Genomic DNA, 26,186 nt, shown 5'->3' with positions numbered 1-26,186 from the left:
GTTACAATGGCTTTATTTTACCTGCAGTATCAGAGACAGTAAGTCTCTGAATACCAGTTGCCGGAGTACAGAAGAAAGAGAGTCAATAGTACATCATCCCTACTTATTGGCCTCATATGCACATTCAGGTGCCCATTGCGAGAAACAGGATGCTAGACTAGATAGGGCTTTGGTGTTATGAAGTAGTCAGGCTCTTCTTATGTTTTATTATTATTACTATAACATGATCTTTATTTTTCATAATTCTAGTACTTAAATAACAAACAAAAAACATGTTTCAAATCCTGGTGTTTATAACAATGTTTATATATATACTGATGTAATTGCAAGTTCAAAACAATTAAAATAACATTTAACATTTTAATTACTTGTTTCTGTAATAATCAGTAAAAATATTTGATAGTAATCAGTAAAAATATTCTAGTTCACTTCAAAACTACTTCATCCTGTCTTTTCTCCTTGCTTCTTATGCAATGAGCTAATAGCCATATAGGCCAACACCCACATTTTGTCCAGCCACTCTTTTAATGAAGATAAATTTGAGGCTTCCAACATGAATTAACCTTGTATTTCTATAACTTACTAACTTCTATACCTCTATAACTTACAATTTCTTTACTTGTTAGTCTCATCCCAAAAAATATTTTAGCTGGTGTGCATTCCTTGCATGAATGATAATATTCATAGAAGGGTAAATGTAATAAATTAAAAGATTTTATGTTGGGTTTCAGGTAATATCATAATTGCACAACACTATTAAAATGATGTTATTGCATTCATGAGCTTGCAGAAGTTATTCTAACATGGAAACAAAGCCATCAACGGTTTCAGTAAAAGGAGGTAGCATGTTTTGACACTACTTCAATATCAGCATCATTAAACACTTCAAGCAGTCAAGGGATTTTCCTCAGACTGGCTGTTTACAGCAGCAAGTGTATGTCTACATCACTTCTCATGACTCACTTCATAGAAACTCTGTTGAAAGCCTCATTCCCAGTTATGAAGGAACACAAAGATCAGGAATTAATAAGTTTTACGCAAACAGCTCTGAGTTGTCTTTCTATGATTTCTAGCTGTTTCTTGGGGTAGGAATTGGTGAATGAGAACATGTGCACAAATCCTACCATGGGGATTGACAGGACAAGGAGGCAAATTAAAATGGTTAGGATGAGGAATGCTATGAAATGTTCCTACAAGAGAACATGAGAGACATCACTATAAGGCTAGTAGCATCTGTTATATGAGATACTTAGTTCTAAGAAGGGGGGAAAGTGCAGGATAAACTGTGGACAGCATAGCAAGGCTTACAGGTGGTTACCTATGATGAGGAATTAACGGGGTGGGGGGGAGAAATAACCAAATATTAAGTGAAGGCAACAACTTTCCATTTGCACAAGCTGCCTGCACATGAATACTGGCAATTCCCACTGCAGATCCCACACCCCAGGCCTTTATGGGGGTCCTCAAACCCTCACAGGAGACTTTGAGGGAAACCACAGGGATCTGCAGTGGGGAGGAAGGATGTGAAAAACCCCTTGCACAGTACTGAGTACAACTGTGTGTGTGTTTGTCCAGCATGACTAAACCTACTTGTGGTGAATGGAACACTGTGACTAGTGCCAGAGTGCATGGAAACACCATTTACCTTCCTGCCACAGCAGTACCTATTTATCTACTTGCACTAGTATGCTTTTGAACTGCTAGGTTGGCAGGAGCTGGGACAAAGCAACGGCGCTCACCCTGTCACACGGATTCGAACTGCCAACCTTATGATCAGCAATCCCAAGAGGCTCAGTGGTTTAGACCCTAACCCTAACCCATTTGCACATCACACAAAACCATGGTTTAGTGTGTTTTGCAAAGACGGGAATGAATGCAACAAGCCTGCAACTTGCACATTACACCCTCCCCTCTCCTTCCACATGGCTTAAGAGAGAACTTCAGAAACTTCTACATTTAGTTAACCACAGTTTCACCCTTATACACAATTGTGATTAATACCTGGCTTCTTAATACCTTAAGAAACCAGTTTAAAGCTGGGTGTTTGAAATAAACTAGAGATCTAATCTTAGTTTTTTATGCCAAATTACACAACAAACCATGGTTAAAGGAAAGCAAATGATCCCAGCTGTGCAAGAGGAAGAGATGGGATGAAAGCATGACTGAGACTCTCTGTGGCTCATTCCTGCTCATGCATGCTACACTAATCCATGGTTTTGCATAACTTGAGAAAGAAGACAATGTGTTGTTTGTCTATGACAGGCATGTCCAAACTTGGCCCTCCAGCTGTTTTGGGACTACAACTCTCATCATCCCTAGCAAACAGGACCAGTGATCAGAGATGATGGGAACTGTAGTCCCAAAAGAGCGGAGGGCCAAGTTTGGCCATGCCTGGTCTATGAAAACAACATGTATTTAATGCATAGGGTTTCTACCTTATTATTTGTTTTCTTTCCTCTTTTAGTAGCAGTGTGCCAAACTGCCATGCTCTGCACTGAGTTTACTAATTGCTTTGTTTGGGTGTTAAAATTATTCTAATGTCATAGCTCCACTTAACAGCAGGTTTATCTGTTCGCATGAAGTTGAGAAAAACATATATTTTGTTGTCTCTATCTTTCATTCCTCTGCTAAAAAAGAAATCATTCTTATATTCAACAGTTTGAATTTACCACATTAAAATAAATAAGAAAAACTAGGACAAAATGCACCTTTTATTCTCATTATTTTTAACCATAGACCTGAGCATGTGCTTAACTTTTTCCCATTGACGTTAATGAAAATGCTTAACTTTGGCTGAATTGTACAATACAAGTGAGATTCTCCTTCCAACATACTGACTTGCTCTAATAACACTTTTTTTACTCTAGAATTCTAAGCAAGTTAAGTCAGGAAATAAACCGACATGAAGAAAGAAAAAGTTTTTTTCCAAAAAGGTAGGGAAATTGTTCAGTATTTTTTTTCTTGTTACAACAGTAAATGAGTTCTTTTTTGAATTTCTTGGAGTAGAAATTGGTGAATGAGAACATAATCAAATTTAACCGTGGGGTGGAGGAAAAAAGGCCACTATATTTAAATGAGATGTGGAGGAGGAGCAAACAGGTGACCATGTACACCTTCGAAAACTAACTGTAGAACTTAATTTGAATACATTAAATATGGTTTCCATACTCCATGGATGAATAGAAAAAACAAGTCCAAAATTTCAGAAGACCCGATCTAACCTGAACATGAACCCAGATATTTATTCTAGAATCCCAAATGAGTGTGATTGAGATGCTTTTTGTTTAAATGGTTTGTAGATTATTAGTGCATGGAATGCCTTTTACCTGCTGTGGCTGGTACATCATCTGCCATTCTTGGACAGGGATAGTCTGGTCATGATGGGCCATGCACCGGAAACCGCAGGACTTGATTACTGGAATGAACTCTACATGGGGCTACCCTTGGGCCTGATCCAGAGGCTCCAGCTGATGCAAAAAGCTGCATCTAGACTGCTGCCAGAATGTTGCCAGCATATAAATCAGACGCTCAGAAATTTGCATTAGCTGCCCATACACCACCAAGCCAGGTTCAAGGTCCTTGTATTAAATTACAAGGGCCTTAACAATTTGGGTCGAAAACTGCCTAATCCTTTATATCCTTGCTTGATCACTGACAACTTTAGGGGAGTCACTGTTCTTACGCACCAGGAGCTGTGTGTTTAGCATTGTAGACTGAATTTTCTGGAACTTCCTTCTAGTTGAGGTCAGACCCTTCGTACTGAATTTCCATTGTCTATGGAAGACTTCTTCTTCTTCTTCTTCTTCCTCTTGCAGGCTTTTAAACTGAAGCAGGCTTTTTAACTGATTTTGTTGTTTTAAATACGGTATATATATTTTTTCTGTATTGTATCCTTGTAAACCACTTCAGAGGTTATTGTGGTTTGTATATATCCCAGGGGAGCACATTGGGCTACTTAAACTGAGAACGGTTTGCTGGGGCAGTCAGTTGCTCCTGCTTTAAAATGCTACTTCTGAGGTTTTAGCTTTTAAAAAAGAGAAACTTATTTCCCCCTCAATGTTCATGGGAGGAGCACTGGCCTCAAACAGCTTGTTGTTCAAAACTGCAAAACAAGACAGCGCTTACTGTCAGGAAGTTCTTCCTAATGTTCAAGAAAGAAGATTCCACCTAAACATTAGGAAGAACTTCCTGACAGTAAGAGCTGTTCGACAGTGGAATTTGCTGCCAAGGAGTGTGGTGGAGTCTCCTTCTTTGGAGGTCTTTAAGCAGAGGCTTGACAACCATATGTCAGGAGTGCTCTGATGGTGTTTCCTGCTTGGCAGGGGGTTGGACTCGATGGCCCTTGTGGTCTATTCCAACTCTATGATTCTATGATTCTAAGATACTCATTTGTGATTTTACTGTATTTGCTCAAAGGAAGTATCTGAGGCAGCAACAAGAAGCTGTAGGATACCTCTGATTGTTGCTAAAACATCAGTCCTCTATTTATTCCTTGCTTTCCTCCCTGGCAACAAAGTAATACCAAACACATCATGTCAGTGTGCTGCAAAGTTTTTTGCCTCACAAAACTACAGGCAGCAAAGAGGGGCAGAGTTGGGGAATCTCACAGGACAGTGGCAAATGGCATCTGTTTAACCACACAACCTTATTCTTCCAGGTGTTATTTTATGGATCTTTTGCACTTTGCCAGGATTTTACATGTTATCATTTTAGGCACTGTATTTTGGCACGTTTTGCCTAAATGATGTCGGTTAAAATGCACATTTATTTGGATACATGATGGCTAGGTATTATAATGCTCACCTCAAATATATTCAATTTATAATTGAAATATGAACTATTAACTTTCTCATTTTCCTCCCAAAATTGCAGCAGGTCACAAACACAGAAGGTACCTGAAAATCCAGGTAAATACACTGCCAATTTATATCTGTGTCCACTTTCCAGATATTTAGAAGCCACCCTCTTCAAATTCAGTTTTGTTCTGTAGTGTTCTCTGTCTATGGATTGGATCCAGACTAGCAGAGCAATCCAAACTACAGGAAGACATTGTAATTTACACCATGGTAGACTGTGCTGGTGCAGACTTTTTTTATAAGCAGTCAAAGACTAGCGGAGGAGAAACTAAATGTTTAAAATTGAGTTTGACTTGCACCACCCTTTTTGCCACTTAATTTCCACTGGGTTGCTAGGTTGCATGACCTGAATGGAGTTTGGAATAAAAGTTTGGATATACTCTGTGTTGGTTTTCCATTCAGCAAAAGCAGCTGAGCCAGAATAGAAGACTCACAACAGTGTATGTACAGTTGAGCCAGGATGGCAGACTTTAGCCAACATAGCCCCAGCTGAGCCCAGGCTCAGCCAGAAATCCACCTTTTCCAAACCCCTCTCATCCCAACAAATCATTGGTTTTGATTGCTCCCTAAGTTAATTGCATTTAGTTCCTATTAAAATCAATGGGACTTAAGTCATGTCTAACTTTTCACATTTATTTCAGGGGAGCCTAAATGCAAGTTTTAAATGGATCAAACCTTTTCTTATTCAGTGGGGAAATATATAACATGCTAGTGTTTATAAACAAAATGTAGCAGAAGAAAAACTGATCCATAGTAATGTACACAAAATTTCTAATTCTCCTTATGCTAATTCTTATATATTTTCAAAGAAGCTATTGTACACTCATGCAGTTGTAAAGCTGCTCAAGAAGCCTAGTGTGGAGTTACATTTTTCACTTAATAAGGCAATATCTGCATGGGCCCCCTTTGCCTCTGTACTTCATCCTCATGCTGGCTTTCCCCCCTTCTCTCAAAAGAGGAAGTCTTCGTTGTTTCCTGTTATGTGGTATGGTTACCAGGACCAAGAAGCCAGAAACTTGACACTGGTTTAAGATCCTAACTTGTTTTTATCCTGGTGACTATAGAGAAAGGAAAGGGCAGCATGAGGATAGAGCACAAAGGAACAAGGATCATGCATACCACAGCTTATTAAGCCAAGGTATGTACCTCAGCTCTGGGCCCGGGCCATACAGCGAAAGTGCTTCTTTTGAAATCTCATATAGCCAAAACAATCCTTTTACAGAGCATACGGTCAGATTTTAATGTGATTTTTATGACGCTAGAATTTACTGTTAAAGTTTTATCTTAACATATTTGCCAATTGATGATTGGTGCCAGAGCTGCAGAATTGAATACTTTATTAAATTCCCTAGTGTAAATTGGATCATGTGCACATGAAAGTAATTCTTGACCTAATATTTCATGTTTTATTTGATAGAGATCATTATATATCATATATTAATCACACATGTGTTGGTTATCTAAAATTTGCTGAGTTGTGCATCTGGAACTGTCCTTATTTTCCTATTCATATGGCAATATGTGTGAAATGAACATCATCAAACAATACCCAGAGAGCTTTTATATCACTTTATACAATGTTTCTCAACTGAGGTGACTGACCAGATAATATGTATGCATGTGTGAATCAGCCTTGGCTGTTTCATTAATCTCTGCGACAACTATTCTTGTAGTTATTTAATTGTTAATTGTAAAACCATCATGAACTTGGAGATTTATAGCTGCTGTGTGATTTTTGTTGCCTTTCCATAGAATATAGACAGGATGAAGGTGATGGTTGGTCTTCCTTTGTAAGTATTTTTTATCAACACTACAAATGTATCCAGCTTAAAAGAATGACATGGCAAATATCACTGCACTCATATGTTCCTCTTTAGAGGCATCCAATGTAGGTTGTTTGGGGGCTGAAGCTGCTATTGAAACTTGACAAAATAAAAAATAAGATTTCTTCAACTTTTTAAGATAGATGGAGTAAACATCCTTGATTATCACATTCTCTGGGACTGTTCAGAAAGCCAGCTGCTTGCCTATTCTACAGGTTCAAGGAAATAGAGGCATGTTTGAAGGGGCCACATGAGAATAATATTTTTCCAATTAATTGGTTACCAGTGTTTCACTGGAGGTCCAGTCTGAGAAATCTTATCCGATTTCCACAATTAAATGCTTGAGGCAGATATAACTGAATCCTAGAGCTGAAAAGACAAGTGCCATAGAAGTTCACCTATGAGGGTTTTGTTCTCTTCTCTTCTTCTCTGATACCCTGATGTTGCATCCGAGTATATGAAGGCACAAGAGGGCATGTTCATGTGAACACTCTGTGTTCATACGCAAGCCCCACCCACTACCCCAGTGTCCCTGTGTGTATTGCTCTGTGTGCTCAGTCCATGACAGGGAAGGTCTGCAGGGGCATTTACTCATATTTTCTTGAATGTGAATGGAGGGTCTAAAATTGTAATCAAAGGGGTCAAAGTCAAGAAGAGTATGTGTTTCAAGGCAGCATCCATTAAAAAAGTAGGGGCTAGGCAAAGGGTATTATTCAACAAAGTGTTGCACAGAGTAGACCCATTGAGATTAATGAACATAATATATTAATTATAATAGGTCTCTTCACAGTAAAACGTAGTTGAATACAGCCCAAAGTTTTCATACCAGAAACAAGTTGCTCAGGTTGATCAAACTTTTGGGCCTTAACTTTATACGGCCTGGTCTTCTGAGACTGGATACTCAGACTGACTGGATGTGCAGGCTGACTGGATGCTCAGGCAGGCTAGCATTGTAGCCTAAATAGCACTATAAATCCCCAAGCTGAGTATACCAGATTCACATAGGAACAAGAGCATCAGTGTGGCTGCTGGGAGCTCTGGGTTGAGACCCGTTCCCTAGCTCTCTGCAGACACTTGTACTACAACTCTACTAAAACTTCTTCTAATATACAGGCTAAAGTGGTACCCAATAAACAATCTGCTGGTGGCTGGTGTATAGAGCTCCCAGATAGCTACAGTCCTGCAGTATCAGATGCAGTATTGTTGCTGATGGAAGTGATTAGGTTTTCCTTCTGCAAAAACAGCTGGCCTTCAGCCTGTCTGCTGTGTATCCAAGTGATGTACCTACCCTCCAGCTTAAGCCTTCTTGCCAGCCTCATAGGCAGTGTATCACGTTTCTTGATTCAGTAGATTGCTAGTATACTAAATTGAACAAAATGTATTTTTCCCTCCTCCGCAACACTAACACTGTTCTAATGTAATGTTATACAGCAGGTGTAGCCAACATGGTGCCATCTAGATGTTTTGGAGTGAAATTCCCATCAGCACCAGCCAGTGTGGCCAATGGTCAGGGATGATGGGAGTTGTAGTCCACGTCTGAAGGGCCCCAGGTTGGCTATTCCTGCTGTACACAAAAGTAGGATGTCTCCAAGAAGACACTAGTATTCTCTGCTGTAGCACCATCATAACACAGTCACTTGTAAACAATTCCCATTTATTCAAACCTGTGAGTTTTTTATGTATCATTCTTCCCCAATTTAAATGAAATAAGGCTTCGTTACAATTTCTCATGAACTCTAGAATTCACTTTCATTCAGCAATGGAAAGCACAGGGATGTAACAGTACAAACTTGCTACAATAAGATATTTTTGACAGCCTGATACTTCTGTTTTGACAGGATGAAAGTGATGATGATTATGAAAGCCCAGATGACCCGGAGCATGAAGGTGGTGTGGACTATGAAACACCCAATGATCAAGATGGTGCTGAAGATGAAGCAGATTATGAACCTCCTCCATCAAATGATGATGACACACACCGAAACACCTTATTTCCTCCCACTTTAATACCAGCTGCCTCAGAATACATAGGTAACCATGTTAAATGTTCTTTCACACTTTTCATTTATGAAATGCATTAGAGAGTATTGCCTAGTTTTGGGAAGGAGACACAGAAAACATTTTCTGTTTTCTAAATACCAACTCTTATTGGAAATTTTAAAATAATTCATTTTAAAACTTCATTTTACTTGAGCTTTCATAACATTTTTGTGCCCCCTTCTGGGTAAACCAACTACAAGCTTGAAAATGTGCTCTGTTTCCTGAATGGATTAATTTAGTTCTCTCAAATGACATCTCAAAGTATATAAAGATGTGTCTTTTTAATAAGATCAAGCAAGAAGGATTCCCACCCCTCGTATATTCTGTTATTTTGTTAATGTTATTCCTTTCTTCAGATCGACATCCGGCAGAAAGGTCTAAAATATCTACTCAGCCTCCCATTCCACCAAAAAGGCCTGAATCTTCCCCTGTACCACCAAGTGGAGGCAGAAGCCCTGGGGTAGGTTCTATTGGTGCAAAAAGAATGTACTGTTTCATTTTGTATTTTTCCCCCCTGGAGATTAAGTGCATAGCAAACCACAGTCAATCAGTGAGGAACTGCTACACAACTGTGTATCAGCTTTGGAAAAGCCTTTTTAATATCTTACCAGAATAATTCACCAGCCCTATTTCTGAAAATGTCACTGGTTGTTTGCATTATTTTGTTGTAGTTACCTATATAGTATGGCCAGATTACACTGCACACGTCAATCAGCCCTGGACTAGCAAAACAAAAACAAAAAATTCAGGCATGTTTCAAAATTGTGTAGATTCACAACCCTAGTTTAACTGGAAATAGATCCAGACATTGGAGGGGGTGTGTGGAGGAAGTAAAACAGGAAAGCAACAGGTCTGTGATACAGATCTGTGATACTTGGTTATTTTGAGCACTGGTTGGCAGCTATGAAATACCTTCAAATAATCTCAATAGATTAAAATCAAGTTTGTAATTACTATTCTGCTAGACACAGTATTTACTAAATCTATTACCTTAGCAGCCACATTTCCTTTCTCCTTCAAGCAATAATGAGAATATCAGAGAAAAAAGCATCAAACCGTTTACACGTAAGTGCTTTTATTTAATCTTTTTAAAACTGCATCCTTTAGTATATTTACATTGCTTTAAACATAAAGCATTATTTTTACATCTGTCCTTCCAGCTTTTCCCACAACCTGCAACTAATTGTTGAACAATTTTTTATTTTAACTCTAAAAAGGAATATTACTTTATAAGAATTACTGTCAGGAATTCACTTCACTTAGAAGTGAAGCAAGCCCCAACATTCTTATGTTTTCAGTGTTGAAAGCTTTAATTTTTTTCCAGATTAGTCAACTTTATTTCTGCCATTCTTAATTCTTCTTTTTTTAAGTTTTTAATACTATTTTATGATCTGTGTTATGTTATGTTTTGTACCAGATAACTGTAAACTGCTTGAGTATTCTCTGAATGTAGAGGGGTTTTAAAAGTCTAAAATAAAGTATTAGCACCAAGTTTAACAAAATATTTTTTGTTTCTCACTGTCACCAGCTCCCATAGATCGAAGCAAAAAGCCCTCACTGGAAAAATCTGGGCCTCCATTTGACAGAGACATCCTACGATCAGGTAGGCTTTGGTTCATAGCTATAAACTGCCAGACATTGTACAAAGCACTAAAATGAGCTGACCATAAATGGGGAAACAAAATAAAAAAAAATCCTTCCAGAAGCCACCAGATCCTTATATATAGTGAGAGGGTGGGGAGGGGTTCTACTCAGAAGGGTGGTGTGAATGGGGGTGGTTGTTACCACACCTATCAGCCAATCACCCATTCCCACCACCTTTCTGAGTAAAACCCCTCCCCACCCTCTCACTATATATATATAAGGGTCTGGTGGCTTCTGTTTCAGTGTATCTGAAGAAGTGTTCATGCACATGGAATCTCATACCAATAACAAACCTAGTTGGTCTCTAAGGTGCTACTGGAAGGAATTTTTTTATTTTGTTTCGACTACAGCAGACCAACACAGCTACCTACCTGTAATATAAATGGGGAGGCTATGAACAAATATGTGCTGCAAGCTACTACAAAACTTACAACTATGACCTGAAAAGTCAAACTGTGGGCTACTGTGGGCAAAACATAGCAAGATGTCCTTCTGAAAAACTTGATATGGCTTGTTGGTGATTAGAAAGGAAAAGTTAATTCACTGTAGTAGCATTTTAAGTTAAACTTCATCATTATACATTACTGCCTGATTCTGAGAGATAATCAGAAAAAGGCAATCTAAAATATCAGTTAAAGTAACAGAAGTAGCAACTATTAATAAGGTGTAGTGGTGAATAGACTAGAGCAATAAGACAGGCTCTCAAGAGTCACAGTCTTTTAGCATTTCAAATACTGCAAACTTTCCTTAGTAAGTTGCATGCTTATAAATTAATTCAGTTTAGCTTCAGTAATACAAATATGAAATGTTTTACCTTATTGCCTCTCTAGAGGTTATCACAACATTTAAAAGCTGGTAAAAGGAAATAAATAGGGTTGACGCACTGTATATTTCTATTCTCAGACATGCCAAAGTAAAGAGAGATTTACAGCTCAGTTGTCAGTGACATACTTGCTTTGTGAAAAGGAAATAATCACATGAACACATTCATTTTCAGAGATACCATATAGGATGTCTTAGATTTATGAGAGAGAGAAGAGAAAATACCACCTATTTTTGTATTCTATGCAGTAGGTTAACAAACATACTAGAGTCAAATTGTGACAGTCCTAAAGTCACACAATTAAACTTGATCATGACAGTGGTCACCGATCACAGCTAGCTACTTTAACTAACTTTTTTTTTCTTTTTATTTCATCTTTTCAGGCAAAATGGTAAGAAATGTCTTCACTTCTACTGTATTACATTTTAATCCATTTTAAATATATATTTTACCCTTTCATTTAATTTGACCTTCCTTTATTCCTTCCTTATAGCCTTTGACACCTCAGCTAAGGTAAATATTTTAGTTTCTGTGACACAAATTATCACAATTAACTGCTTAGCATGACAGACAAAAGTAATCAACCCTATTCTTTGCTGTTTTTCTCTTTTATTTTAGAAAAGAGTTAGAAAAGATACAGAAGCCTCCAGTACCATCAGCTGATAGCTATGACAGAAACAATGCTGCCTCTAGAAGGATGCCACCACCTATAAAGTAAACCTACATTTACATTTTTTTTTAAAAAAAACCTTAGTGTAAGCATACAAAATATGTAATATAGTAATTTGTTATTTCCTGACCTTCCTACTAATATATTGGTTGCATAGCTCTAATATCTAGCATGCCTTTGGTCCACTTGTCAGAAGATGAATACTCAGGCTTTTTTCTGCCATATAATAACATATTTTGCAGTGGTAGGTGGGTGGGTTCATTTTGTAATTGGAATGAAATACATTTGTAACTGGATGTTCAAGCAAAGAGTAATGATTTAGCAGAGAGTCATCTTTAAAAAAGTTAAACTGGAGGAAAATGTGCAAGATTAATGTGTTACATAGGATAAGACGACAGCCCTCTTATGGACCAGGAATTGGTTAAGAAACAAGAAAAGAATAGGAATTAATAGGAAGTTCTCCCAATGGAAAGATGTAGGAAGTGGGTGTCCTCCAAAGTTCAGTATTGGGTCCTGTGCTTTTTAACTTGTTCATTACTAGTTTAAAGTTAGGGGGTAAGCAGTAAGGTAGTCAGATTAGCTGATCAAATTGGTCAGAATGGTTAAAATAAAAAGGGATTATGAGGAGCTCCAAAAGGAACTTTCCAGACCAAGTGTAGGGGCATTAAAATGAGAAGCACAATTTAATGTAAGCAAGTGTAAACTGATACACATTTGGGCATAAAATTGTAATGTCATATATGCACTAATGGGGTGGAACCAGCAGCAAATGATCTAGAACAAGACCTTGGGGTTGTAGTGGATAGCTTGAAGAAGATGTCGACACAGGGTGCAATAGCTTTGAAAAAGGCAAATTCTATACCGGGGATTAGGGACACGGGTGGCGCTGTGGGTTAAACCACAGAGCCTAGGACTTGCCAATCAGAAGGTCGGCAATTCGAATCCCTGTGACAGGGTGAGCTCCCGTTGCTCGGTCGCAGCTCCTGCCAACCTAGCAGTTTGAAAGCACGTCAAGGTGCAAGTAGATAAATAGGTACCACTCCAGCGGGAAGGTAAACGGCATTTCCGTGTGCTGCTCTGGTTCACCAGAAGCAGCTTAGTCATGCTGGCCACATGACCCGGAAGCTGTACGCCGGCTCCCTCAGCCAATAAAGCGAGATGAGCGCCACAACCCCAGAGTCGGTCACGACTGGACCTAATGGTCAGGGGTCCCTTTACCTTTATACTAGGGATTATTAGGCAATGAATGGTAAATAAAAATGCCAAGATCATAATGTCATTATACCAATCTGTGGTGCATCCCCACTTGGAACATTGTGTATAGTTCTGGTCATCTCAACTCATGAAGGGCATTGTCGAGCTGGAAAAGCTTTAGAAAAGATTAAGGAGCTAGAACAACTTCCCTATGAAGAAAGGTTGCAATATGTGGGGGTTTTCAGTTTAGGGGGAGAAGGCAAGTAACAGGAGACATGATAAAGGTGTACATTATACATGGTACAGACAATGTGGATAGAGGGTTTTTTTCCCTTTCTCGTAATACTAGAATATAAGGCCATCCAATGTGGCTAAATGTTGGAATATCCAGGGCTGATGAAAATACTCCCTCACTCAGCACACAGCTACACTCTGGAATTCTCTCCCACAAGATATAGTGATGGCCACCAAATTGGATGACTTTAAAAGGTTCAGATAAATTAATGGAGGGCTACGCTATTACTGCTGGGGGCAGTATGTCTCTGAATACCTGTTGCTGGAATTACAAGTGGAGAGTTGCACTTGAGTCCTGTTTGCAAGTTTCCCATAGGCACCTGGCCACTGTGAGAATAGGATGATAGCCTAGATGGGACTTCTGATCCAGCAAGTCTCTTTTATGCTCAGTGCCCAAGATGGGTGTTCCTTGCTTATAACAAACGCATTTTCACCTAGAAACTAAAATTTTAAATTCTAGCCTCCTTGATGGAGGTTGACTAGCAAAATAACTAGGCAGTAAATTGCAAGCAATGTTTTTTTCTTAAATATTGAGTGTACCAGCTATTCTCATGATACATACAATTATTTTTATCTTTCCTATAGGAACAATCAGATAGCTGAAAGGAAGACAGAAGTAAGTATGCATTTTTGAGAAAGTGTAGAAACTATATTTAATTTGTTACAATTGAATCTCATTTTGGGGGGAGCCAAATGTTTAAATCTCACTGTTCCTTGATCTGAAAACTTTCCCTGCTCCAGGAACAGATTACCGTATTTTTCACTCTATAGGACGCACTTTTTCCCCTTCAAAAATGAAGGGGAAATGTGTGTGCGTCCTATGGAGCGAAGACGCCATAGCCCCGCGACCCTCTCCCGGCTGGAGAGGTGACGCGCAGCTATGGCAGGAGCCTCTAAAGCCGCGTGTCACCTCTCCAGCCGGGAGAGCGCGCGCGGGGCAAAAGAAGCCCCCGCGACCCTCTCCCGGCTGGAGAGGTGATGCGCGGCTATGGAAGGAGCCTCTATAGCCGCGCGTCACCTCTCCAGCCGGGAGAGCGCGCGTGGGGCTAAAGAAGCCCCCCCGCGACCCTCTCCCGGCTGGAGAGGTGACGCGCAGCTATGGCAGGATCCTCTCCGCTGTGCCTTTCTGCTGCTCCCTGACCTGCTCTTTGGGGCTGGTGGTGGGCTTCCCCCCACCAGCCCCAAAGAGCAGGTCGAAAGGATCCTGAAGCCTGGAGAGCGAGAGGGGTCGGTGCACACCGACCCCTGTCGCTCTCCAGGCTTCCAAGGTAGCTGCCTGAACACATCCCAAATGGCACCTTGTTTTAGAGCGGGAAAACAAGAGGGGAAAAATTCCCCCCCTCTCTGCGCAGCGCCTCCGGCCACTTCGCTGAAGGGGCGCTGGGCAGAGAGGGGGAGAATTTTTTCTTCTTGTTCTCCCCCCTCTAAAACAAGGTGCGTCCTATTGTCCGGTGCGTCCTATGGTGCAAAAAATATGGTAGGCTCACATTTGCCTAACTTTAAGAACTATATCACATACCTTCTAATAAAACAAGCTGTTTTCCCGAATGAAGGCTAGAGAAAATGAAACTAGAGAAAATAACTATCCTAAGATGATACCTGCTGTGCCACATGTCCATTATCTAAAAGAAGAAATAATACTTTTTTGCCTTTAAACCTATTTAGTTCATATGACATATGCTGACTTATTAGGGCCATATTCAATTAAATTGTTGCACTAGCAGAAGCCAACACAATGATTCCCACTAGGAAAACAGGACTTCCCCCTCATTCTCCCCCACCCTCTCCACATCTGCTCAGGGGGGAGGGGTCAGGAGAACCCCCAGAACAGCACACAAGGGGAAGAGAGGGAAGATTTTTCCATCAGGCAAGCACTGCTTAGTGCTGCTTTGAATATAGCTAATATATCTTTAATTAAGTGCCAACCCTAATGCTAGCTTTTCTTCTTCTTTCAGATGGAAGATGGCAGTATGTAATGTATTTCTTAATTATTCCTATTACTATCATTATTGTTGATATTTATTTGAGCATGCAGTTCAGCTTGCTTAGGCCTTCTTCCAGTTAGGGATGACCACTAAGGAGCTAAGTAAAAGGCTTCCCAAAAAGGTGGCAAATTTCTAAGGAAATCTCAATGAAGGTTTCACTGGAACTCAAATTAAACTACTTTCAGGATTGCCACATTGGAATACTACTGGACCCATCTTCATTCGTGGAATCCTAAAATGTAATGGTAGCCAAGATTATTTTCTTTCAGCAACTGTACTCCAGAAAAATTATGTAAAACTAATCCTTAACTTATCAGATTCAGCCTTCACTGTTATACTTGTCTTTAACTTCAAGAGTAGCCTACATAAGTTTGCCTTTAAAAGCTGCTTGGAAATTTCAGTTAATAGAATATATAGTTGTCTGCCTCCTAGTGGTTTTTTATTCCCATCTACTTATTTCGAGAGCTGGACCTTAAAGAAGGCTGATCGCCAAAGAATTGATGCTTTTGAATTATGATGCTGGAGGAGACTCTTGGGAGTCTCATGGACTGCAAGAAGATCAAATCTATCCATTCTTAAGGAAATCAGCCCTGAGTGCTCACTGGAAGGACATATACTGAAGCTGAGGCTCCAATACTTTGGCCACCTCATGAGAAGAGAAGACTCCCTGGAAAAGACTCTGATGCTGGGAAAGATTGAGGGCACTAGGAGAAGGGGATGACAGAGGATGAAATGGTTGGACAGTGTTCTCGAAGCTACAAACATGAGTCTGACCAAACTGCGGGAGGCAGTGGAAGACAGGAGTGCCTGGCGTGCTCTGGTCCATGGGGCCACGAAGAGTCGGACACAACTAAATGACAACAACTTATTTTGATCTATAAAGCCCTGAATGCTGAATACCTTGCATGCAGTTACACCTATCAATATTGACCACAAGTATCTGCTTCAGTCTGCTAAAATATTGAACAAGGAACATGGGGAGCTCCTCTCTTAGAACTGTGAAATCTGATCACCGTCAGGACTGGTCATCTCAGGAATTTTGGGCATTTTTAAGTGGCTACCAGCCACTAGCATTTCAGTGTATGTTAGTGATACCAAATTTCACCAAATAAGTAATTTGACAGCAAATCTGCAGTTTTACCAGTGTTAGTAATATACCAGGATGGATATGGAACTTAACAAAAATGGGCAGATTTTATCATCAATTCAGAAATCTTCCTGGAGGGTTCCTCTGCCACTGACAGAGGTTTCTTGTGCAGAAACTTACTATACTAAATTTGTGCAAGCGCTTTAATGTAGCATTAATTCTATCAGGATTTAATAGTTTTGAATGATTCATTTTTTAGCAGTTCTTATTTTTATCTGTAAGCTGCCTTGAGTCCCTGTCAGGGAAAAAGGTGGGCTATTAAAAACTAAAACTAATAATAATAATAATAATAATAATAATAATAATAATAATAATAGTAATAATAAATGCAATGTGTTATTTTGTTCATGCAAGGTGAAGCCAACTGTGTCAGTGAAACTTGAAGATCTGCTGGAACCTCAACTCTCATAGTTTCTATGCTGGAACTACAGCATTTTGAATCTGAAATGAATTCCAGAATATGAGTCAGAAATGTCTAAGCTTTTCCAAAACAAACTGAGTAGTTCCACAAATCTCTTATTCACTGTCCCAATCTGAGTCATTTAACTGTGTTTTTGTTTTTGGTGTGTGTGTTTTGCAGATATTCACCACAGGTCAGCTCCCCAGCCATTTTTGCCATGTAACACATTTCCAATCAGATCTCCTAAGCCGCATTCTAAACAGAGCCTTTTACCATCCAAGACAATACCTGGTGCAGAAAGGTTTGTTGAATTGAACTGACCATTAGTTGTGTGCTATTATACATTGTGTGGAACTTGTTCATTGCTATTCTTAATTCTATAAGAGAATTAAATTCTATGAGAATCAAATGCAGTAAGGGCAATTCATCCTGCTCACATGATTGAGACTAACTCCAGTACAGTGGTACCTCGGGTTACGTACGCTTCAGGTTACATACGCTTCATGTTACAGACTCCGCTAACCCAGAAATATTGCTTCAGGTTAAGAACTTTGCTTCAGGATGAGAACAGAAATTGTGCTCCGGTGGCGCAGCAGCAGCAGGAGGCCCCATTAGCTAAAAATGGTGCTTCAGGTTAAGAACAGTTTCAGGTTAAGTATGGACCTCCGGAACGAATTAAGTACTTAACCCGAGGTAAAACTGTAACTGTTTTCCACTCCCTCCCCACCCAGCTATACCAGTTTAAAACGGGCTTCTGTGGGCATAGTTCTGGAATGACTATGTTCCCATACTATAGATAAGAGTGTACACACACACACACACACACACACACACACACACACACATTGTCCCGAATAGTTCCTTTACTCATCCTGTGGATTCCCACAAACAATTTGAAACAAGAGAAGAGTTGCAACCTGCAACCAATTCTGCTATACCAGCAAGTATTTTCTGGCCTCATTTCTAAGATATAAAACTAGTCACTTACAAAGTATCAGATCTCATTTGTACATGCTAATCATTGTTTATTTTTACAGCACTCTTTCATCAAGTGGATCACTACCACCACATTTTCAGCCAAGTATGTACTGTATAAATACCTCATAAATATTCAGGCTTAGATTTTCAAAACATATGATTGCTGCCAGTACAAACTAACAGCTTTTCCATTAAATATTTTGCGACAATGCAAATTTATGAAGCATTGGTTGTCTGAACACAAGTTGTTTTGTTTCTTGAATTACAAGGTTTTAGAGCAGTATAGTAATGAAATAACCTAAATCAGAAATGGGGAATCTGGCGCACCAGTTATTTTTAGATTCAAATTCCCATGATCCCCATCCAGCATAAACAATGGCCAGGGATAGTGGACATTATAGTCCAGTAGCAAATAGATGGAACCAGGTTCTCTAACCTTGATATAAATCAAATAAATGCATTTAGGAATGTCTGTCATAATGCTTCTCATGTTTGATGCTTTGCATTTCTGTGAGATTTTGTGAGTTATGCGGTCTATTTTTCTATCAGACTTGTCTACTCTTTCCCTTTAGTTTGCCAGTTACTGCTTAAAGCATTTAAGTTGTAATGAAACATTCTCATCGGAAGTCAATTTCATTTTTACTTTGTCAAGACCCTGTCAAGCTTGTGTGGTTCGTTAGAATCATGTTCCAATGTCCATTAAGCTGTCTGGATTTAATTTTTAAATATGTTCATTTTTTCTGAAGGTAATATTGGCAGAACTGCTTCAAGAGGCCCTGCTGATGGAAGACCACCATTACCAATTCCTAACAGACCGTTCACACATTCTGTCAATGCTGAAAATGAAGCGATGGATCAGTACCACAAGGTACAATAATAGCATCAAAAATGTTTAATATATTGTGAATTCCAAGTGAACAATTTATGTGATAGAATGCCAGACCCAGTTCCTTCCAAGGCATACATATGAGGCTGTATTCTTGTCCCACATCTATTTAATCTATTTTTGAATGATATGAAACAACATCTACTCATTGTAAATGGCCACCCTCCTAGGTTAGGACCTATGCAGTTCCCATACTTTTATTTGCGGATGACACTCTCCTCCTCTCCTGAACCAGAATTGGGCTCCAAAGGTATCTAAAAGCATTCTTTCATTATGGCCAAGGAAATCACCTAGCGATTAATTATTCAAAATCCAAGATCTTAGTATTTTCAAAATGACACCCATCTAAATAGCGTATTGGTGATCAAGAATTGGAACAAGTTAAATCGAACAAGTTAAAAGTTTTAAATACTTAGGGTTCACCTTTTATTACAATCTAAAATGGGTGACCCATTGTAACAGGACAACCAACTTAGCTAAATGCACTGCAGCATGAATTAAAGGATTCTAAATTTTTTTATGGTAACCAGAATGTGCCTACAGCAGTTAGGGTCTGTAGTGCAAAAGTGTTTTTCAAGTCCTTTACGGGATTCCCTTATGGATAACTGACTTTAACAACAAAGTCGAGAATGTACAAGCATCCTTCCAACAAATTCTAGGAGCTCCAAAATGCGTCTCCTACAGTGGTACCTCTGGTTATGAACTGAATCCGTTCCAGAGGTCCATTCGTAACCGGAAACCATTCTTAACCTGAAGCGTGCTTTCGCTAATGGCGCCTCCTGTGTGCAATTTCCGTCCGCATCCTGGGGCAAAGTTCACAACCAGGAGCGCCTACTTCTGGGTTAGCGGAGCTCGTAACCCACAGCGTGCATAACCAGGAGCGTTCATAACCAGGGGTACCACTGTATTTAGCTATGTGTGCAGAGTTAAGCCGGCATCTCTTAGAATCTAAGGGCTGGATTATGAATTTCAAATTCTGGTTAAAAATTCACATTAATACAGACCCGGAAAGTTTCCTAACTTCTTTATTGAGACAGGTAGATGGCCGTGTTGGTCTGCCGTAATCGAAACAAAATAAAAAAATTCCTTCCAGTAGCATCTTAGAGACCAACTAAGTTTGTTATTGGGATGAGCTTTCATGTGCATGCACACTTCTTCAGATACACTGAAACAGAAGTCACCAGACCCTTATATATATAGTGAGAGGGTGGGGAGGGGTATTACTCAGAAGGGTGGTGGGAACGGGTGATTGGCTGATAGGTGTGGTAACTTCCTTATAGCTTAAAATATCGATTTACAAAGAGTCTGTAATCCAATATTTGTTGAGGGATGATACTCCCAAAACTACCAAGATTGTTTCAGGGTATTTAGCTGAGATTTTTAAAGCTAAATCGAAAGTTGCCTGATTTACTCAGTGGTGACTATCTAGTCTTTTATATATTGTATGTGTTTGGATTACTAATGTATTTGGATGGCTTTGTATGATTTTATGATTTTATTTTTTAAACATATGCCAATAAGAACCAATAACAGAATACATATGAGCAAAGCATAGGAAAACTGGGTGAGACAAGGTGAAGAAAAACAGTCCATATGTAGCAAGGAGCAGCAGCTTGTACAACAGTTCTGCAAGGATTTATTTATTTATCCCTTGTAGGTACTGAAATGAAAGTCTTATACTGTATAAACATCTTGTGAAAATAGATTCTCTAAACTGGGTGCGCTGTTGAAATCAACATGCAGCAATCAGTGCACATAGATGTGTTTCTTTTGGCATTTGGAGCCATTAGAAATAAAATGGCTAGGTTGTGCTCAGGTGAGGAGCAAATGCAAGCATAAGGACTCATCCACACGTCTGCTTGTCCTGTGCAAAAATCATGGGTCTGAGTGGTTTCCCACTTGGCCCACTCCTTTCCCATGAAAAACTATCATTTTAGAGCAAGTATCAATCCAGAGAAAATTGCCATTTACTACAATTAAGTGCTAAAAAGCAGCTTTTCCCAGGAGAAAACAGCAGGACAAGAGGAAGTGTGGATAATAAGTGTGGTTATAGAGACTTCCCACCAAATCCATCACTACATTCATGACAAAATGCCCATTAACAACAACACACGTAGGAGTTTGCACGCATATATACTACAGATATACAACAGGTTATTTTTACTTATCTGTTTTTCATGATAAGGAGAAAGCTAAACTAAATGTCAGAAAATAATAATTAAAAATGGGCTGGCATTTTGCTATTGCTATTGATGTCATATTAACACAGGGGCTGGACTGGTGGGCAAGAGCTGCAGCAATTTCACATCAAACTTCCATAAGCAAAGAAACAATGGCTTCAGTTATAAACATAAAGAGGAGAAAAGAATGATTGGGTACCTTACCAGTAACATATTCAGTTAATAAATACCATACCTGCCTTTCAAAGCTCTGTACTCCTTTGCCCTACACTGGTAATACCATATTCTCACTAATAAACAGCTCTTTGTCTCTCTTTTCATGTGGCTCAAGTATAACCAGCTCCCGCTAAATCAGGAATGGTATGCTGCTGATATAACCCGGACAGATGCAGAAGCTGCTCTTAGGACCATAAACCAGGTGAAGAGTTAAATTATAACATCAGTATAGTAATTTGAGAAAAATATTGAAATTGAACACACACTCCAAGACTAATCCTGAACACATTTGCTTCGAAATGCAATCAATTCTGTTGACAGTTGTGATTACATTTGTCTTAAAAATATTTTAATGTGTTACTTTTCTAGGATGGCACTTTCTTAGTAAGAGACAGCTCAACGAAGGCTGCTGATCAACCCTATGTCTTGATGGTGCTTTACAGTGCTAAAGTATACAATATTCCAATACGTTTCCAACTGGAAGATAAAGTGTATATATTAGGAACTAGCTCAAAAGGGAATGAGGTATGATGTAATGTTACTTTATTTATTTATTTATTTTAATATTTATTACTTATTAAATATAATACTTTCTACATAATGACAACACTTCTTACTACTTCTCCTTCAAGGTTTCTCAAATGAGAGTGCAGTAACTGAGCAGAATCAAATCTAGGCTAACAGCAAAAACTAGAACCAAAGATAGTTTATTTACTGTCCCTAAAGAACAATTTGTATAAAACAAAGAGCCAAAATTACGTTGCTTTAACTTTCTCTATAGTCAGAATCATTGACTGACTGACATTCTGTAAATCACACAGGATTTTGCTTCGGTGGCTGATATAATTGATTACTTCAGAAAAATGCCTCTTCGACTGATAGACGGAAAGGATCGGTGTTCAAGAAAGCAGTGCTTGCTGACATACATGGCTGGATCTCTTTAAAAGATAACAGAAAATTTCCTGGAGGATCACCTATTTATCTTTGAAAGAGAAAGCCAGAAGAGTAACTGATTTATATTTGGTGAACTTCTCTTATTTTCATGTTAAAATGCAAGTTCATTTCTTGCCTTAAGTTCTCAAACTGAAAACATCAGTGTATTACTTCTCACTCAGCATACGCATGTGTGTGATAGCCACTATCTGAAATGCAACATTACACAAACTGAAAATAACTGTGTGGTCTTACAATTTGTGTACATATTTCTTTACATGTGAATGCTTTTTGTGGAGTAGTGTTGTATAAAATACAATAGACATATTCACCTGAGAATAGCTTGGTGTATTCAAGTTGTTTGATGCTCTCAAACACAGTATCCATGCTAATGTCTAATGTTTGTGGGAACTATATCTGTGTACTATATTTCACATATGATAACAGCAATTAGTTTAAGATGCTGCATTTTCAGATGCAGCTAGAATCAATAAAGTATCTATCTGTTTTTATATTCCTTTTCCCACTGCTAACCTTTATTACTACCCATTTCTCTCACACAAATAAACTTCCATTCTCTGTATGTATCTTTTCAAGTTAGCCACTGTACAAGATGGACTCCCATAATACAAATGACAACCCTTTAAGTATTGCTTTAGTCCTCATATAATTACTAGGAGCTGCTGCCCCCGTTCTTTCTGCTCACCAACTCCACCTACACGCCAACCTCTTTGCCAACTATTCAGCCGCACCTGGCCAACCCCTCCTCCCTTTATACCTCACCTTGCCTATCACCACAGCTCACCCCAAGCTCCACCACTTTTTAAAGGAAGAGAAGGTGCTTCAAAGAGTGGCTTCTGAAGTGCCTCCCCCTCTGTAAATCTTATTGCAGCCACATTTAATGGAGGGGGCAGGCATTGCACACAGTGGTTTGCAGTTCCCGCTTGCTCATCTATAACTGGCATGGCCACCTGTTGGCAGCTACATAAACTGCAGCATGACAGCTGTACATTTTAATGTATATAGGAAATGCAATCATATACTCATAGATTCTATCCAGTACCAATAATTCCTATTATTTCAAATTCCTGCCTAGACTTCACAGACATAAAGAATGGCTTAGCACTAACTTTAAGCCACTGTCCATCTGACTTATCAAGGACAAATTTGCAATTATGTTACCATCACATGGCAGGGGCAAGCCCAGTCTAAAGATGTTAAAGTCAGTTTGAGTTCAAAAAACAAAATCAATCACAGTACTTTGTAAATCTTACTGCATCGTTAAATTGGATTGGATTATTGGCCTTAATTCTGCAGCACTTTATTAAGAAATCTATCCTTATGTTCTGATAAGGTAAGATACTATACACGTACTGTATTTTCTTTCTGTTATTTAAGAACATTAAATGTGCACAGTTTTGTGCCCATTAAAAGTAGAGCACAGTGGAGATGCAAGGGATGAAAAGAAGCTATTCTAGTAAAAGCTCACTGCTCCTTTGTTTTTTTGAAAATTGAGGATTTGGGTGACATATTTTTGTATCCATTTATTCCTTAGCTTGCTCTACACACCTACTATGTGCAGTAAATAAAAGAATAGCACCAGCTAACTTAACAAACCAACGCCAACTACACAAAAACAGTAATTTAATTAGTAATCAAATATAGCGTGCAATTCAAAAACTCAACACTTGACATACTTTGTAAAGTGTCTCAAAGGAACAATATGGTCCAGGGGCATAAAAAGTTAGGAAAGATAAAATTTATCTTTCAACTTGCCCTTTTAAATGTAGCACCAACTACTGACAAAGGGTTAATGAAGAGGGACAATAAAAGGAACTCACAGATTTGTGGACTCCTCACGTTTCTTTTCATCAGCTTCTGTTGAAACATCTGTTAGAGCTGGATGGCTGAAGTTCAGAATAAGATCGCAAAGCAGCAGTTGGGTTTTTACTGTAGAACAACAACATTTCTGTATTTATTCATTTAGTCTGTCTGTTAAATTTATAACCATGTGAAAGGGAGCACCTAATTTCAACACACACACACCCCTTTCACTATTGGTGATAAATCTACTTCCTTCCTCCCCTCCAAACCATTTATTCACTATTGGGAAATTAAAAAATGGCTACAATGTTTTCATTTGGGGAAGAATTGGAAGATATTTGCAGGCAAATGTAACGCTTCTGAAACCTGCCAAATGTCAGAAGGATAGCTGCAACAGTTGTCCCACAAGGACAGCCATTACAGCAAAAGCAGGGAACGTTTTTGGCCCATTGGCCACATCTTTTTCTCTCTCCATCTTAGCAGGGTTTCACAGGAGTTTGGGACCATCTACTGGTCAATCATCTGTTGTCATAATGATGCCTGTGACTGACAACTGTCAAGGTTTGGGCTTTGCACAGAGCTTCCCAAGCACCCAACAGTTAGCTGGTTGTCAGGCACTTGGAAAATATTCCAAGAGGGGCTCTGCAAGCCCCATGCTTGGGAACTGCTGAGCACAGGGCTTGCAATGCTTTGGTCAGCATTTCCAGTGTCCAACAATTAGCTGGCTTTTGATCCCTTGTGAAGCACTGTGCAGACTTTGCAGGCATTGCCAATTGGTAGGGCCCACAAAGCCCCTTTCAACCAAGTCTTGCTATTGCCTGATATCTGGTGTCATGTATAGGGCAGTTGTTTATGGCTTGGTCAAAACAGCCTGGTGGGCCAAATGGGGAGGCCTAGAATGCCAAATTTGGTCCACAGGCCAAAGGTTCCCCACCCATGAATTATAGTTTGAGGCATACTCATCCCCTCCTGCATTCACTAAATAGGAGCAGGGGAAAGCTGTAGCTTTCCCCCCTTTTGAAAGAAGTAAATAAAATTTGCAGACACATAGCAATGACATTTAACATTAACAGAAATAATGTGTTCCTGAATAATTGTGACTTCAACAGGAGATGCACAGGTTATAACCATCATGCATTAAGAGGAAGTGGAATAATACTTTAATTTCTTATGCAGTTAGGTAAGTTTGTATATATTGATTCATATACAATACATCATTTCCTAGAACTCTTCAGGCAGTAATCATCACATAGTAGGAAAATAAATCAATCATTTATCTTCATTCTGACAATAGTAGCATTAATAATTACCCATAAGTTTATTCAGTTCAGATGACATTTTATCCATATTTTTAATTGCATTGTCAATAGTAAACTGCTGATCATCATCATTCTTTGACATCTAAAAAAGACCAAGAAATCAGAATGAGAATCAGTAACTTTCTTGGGGTTAATTATATGAGAGATGGCTTTATATGCTTAAATTTTACTTTCATGTGTTAAAACATCCTTACAAGGATCACTTGTTCAAAGGGCTTAAAAACTGTATAATCTGAATTGGAAAATAGCTGTGATGAGAAAACCAGCTCCTTCTCCAAACAGAGAGCAGACTCTTCTGACACCACTAAAATAAAAGCCAGTGGCAAGATAATTTTAGTCTATGTTCACACAATACAAGCACACAGGTGTAACTATTTTGTAATGTACAAGTATAGTTGGCACCAGCTAGAGATTTAGACCTTACTGGAATAAGGAATTTTGAATCTGGCAAGCCACAAGCATGTTAGGTACTAGTAGAGGCATTATTTTAAAAAGCTCCTCTGACTAAAGAAGAATCAGATCTTCATTGTGTGTGGATGTAATCCTTCTGAACTAGGGAAAGTGAGTAATCCCAAGGAGAAATCAGAGGGTTTATGACATCTCCAAATCTGTGACTGTAGCTACTTATCTAAAGGGCACTGTATGGTTTCCCTAGAAAGCATATACCATGAAAATAAAAAGACGTTCACCTGCTGAAAACAAAAATTCTTCCTTACTGTTTGTAAAGGGAAACAAACACTGAGAAGTTCATGTTCAAACTAGCTACAGCCATTTTTATAAAAATCCTTAACCACAAGAGGGTGCCATCATATTGCAGTAATAATATCTTTGGAAGTTAATCATAGGTTCATTGTTGATATTTTATTACATTTCTCACTGCACACTTTAGGACTAATCAGGTACGCTCTATGGAATCAAATGTAAAGTCATTTCCCCCTTAAATCATTGGAAAAATGAAAAACACTTTTTGTGGA

At 38.9% G+C, this 26,186-nt stretch overlaps 2 protein-coding genes across 4 annotated transcripts in view; one reads left to right on the top strand and one right to left on the bottom strand.

Moving 5' to 3' along the window:
- Positions 1-22,583, top strand: part of LCP2 (lymphocyte cytosolic protein 2) — a 36,605-nt gene extending 14,022 nt beyond the window's left edge. Inside the window, exons 4-21 of the mRNA XM_083490856.1 lie at positions 2,868-2,933; positions 4,873-4,907; positions 6,609-6,646; positions 8,518-8,710; positions 9,076-9,179; positions 9,715-9,784; positions 10,248-10,376; positions 11,564-11,577; positions 11,680-11,699; positions 11,805-11,900; positions 13,930-13,960; positions 15,300-15,316; positions 17,031-17,177; positions 17,914-17,957; positions 18,601-18,722; positions 21,252-21,338; positions 21,506-21,661; positions 21,958-22,583. Of these exons, the coding sequence (XP_083346982.1) occupies positions 2,868-2,933; positions 4,873-4,907; positions 6,609-6,646; positions 8,518-8,710; positions 9,076-9,179; positions 9,715-9,784; positions 10,248-10,376; positions 11,564-11,577; positions 11,680-11,699; positions 11,805-11,900; positions 13,930-13,960; positions 15,300-15,316; positions 17,031-17,177; positions 17,914-17,957; positions 18,601-18,722; positions 21,252-21,338; positions 21,506-21,661; positions 21,958-22,080 (1,492 nt within the window). The 3' untranslated portion in view covers positions 22,081-22,583. The remainder of the gene's footprint in view (positions 1-2,867; positions 2,934-4,872; positions 4,908-6,608; positions 6,647-8,517; positions 8,711-9,075; positions 9,180-9,714; positions 9,785-10,247; positions 10,377-11,563; positions 11,578-11,679; positions 11,700-11,804; positions 11,901-13,929; positions 13,961-15,299; positions 15,317-17,030; positions 17,178-17,913; positions 17,958-18,600; positions 18,723-21,251; positions 21,339-21,505; positions 21,662-21,957) is intronic.
- KCNIP1 (potassium voltage-gated channel interacting protein 1) overlaps positions 1-25,300 on the bottom strand; it is a 565,439-nt gene extending 540,139 nt beyond the window's left edge. The window contains exons 1-2 of one of the 3 annotated variants that reach the window (XM_083482878.1): positions 25,204-25,300; positions 23,911-23,976 (exon numbers count right to left, since the gene is read on the bottom strand). In XM_083482878.1, the coding sequence (XP_083339004.1) occupies positions 23,911-23,959 (49 nt within the window). In that variant the 5' untranslated portion in view covers positions 23,960-23,976; positions 25,204-25,300. Of the gene's footprint in view, positions 1-23,910; positions 24,020-25,203 lie in introns of all 3 variants that reach the window. The other 2 variants (XM_083482877.1, XM_083482869.1) reach the window with 2 other exon arrangements.
- Between the last annotated feature and the right edge of the window lie 886 nt (positions 25,301-26,186).

Source organism: Podarcis liolepis (assembly GCF_965112155.1).
Source record: "Podarcis liolepis genome assembly, chromosome: 2".
In the NCBI taxonomy this organism is placed as follows: Eukaryota; Metazoa; Chordata; class Lepidosauria; order Squamata; family Lacertidae; genus Podarcis; species Podarcis liolepis.
Note: the sequence above shows the minus strand (reverse complement) of the source record. Positions and strands in the feature narration are given on the sequence as shown.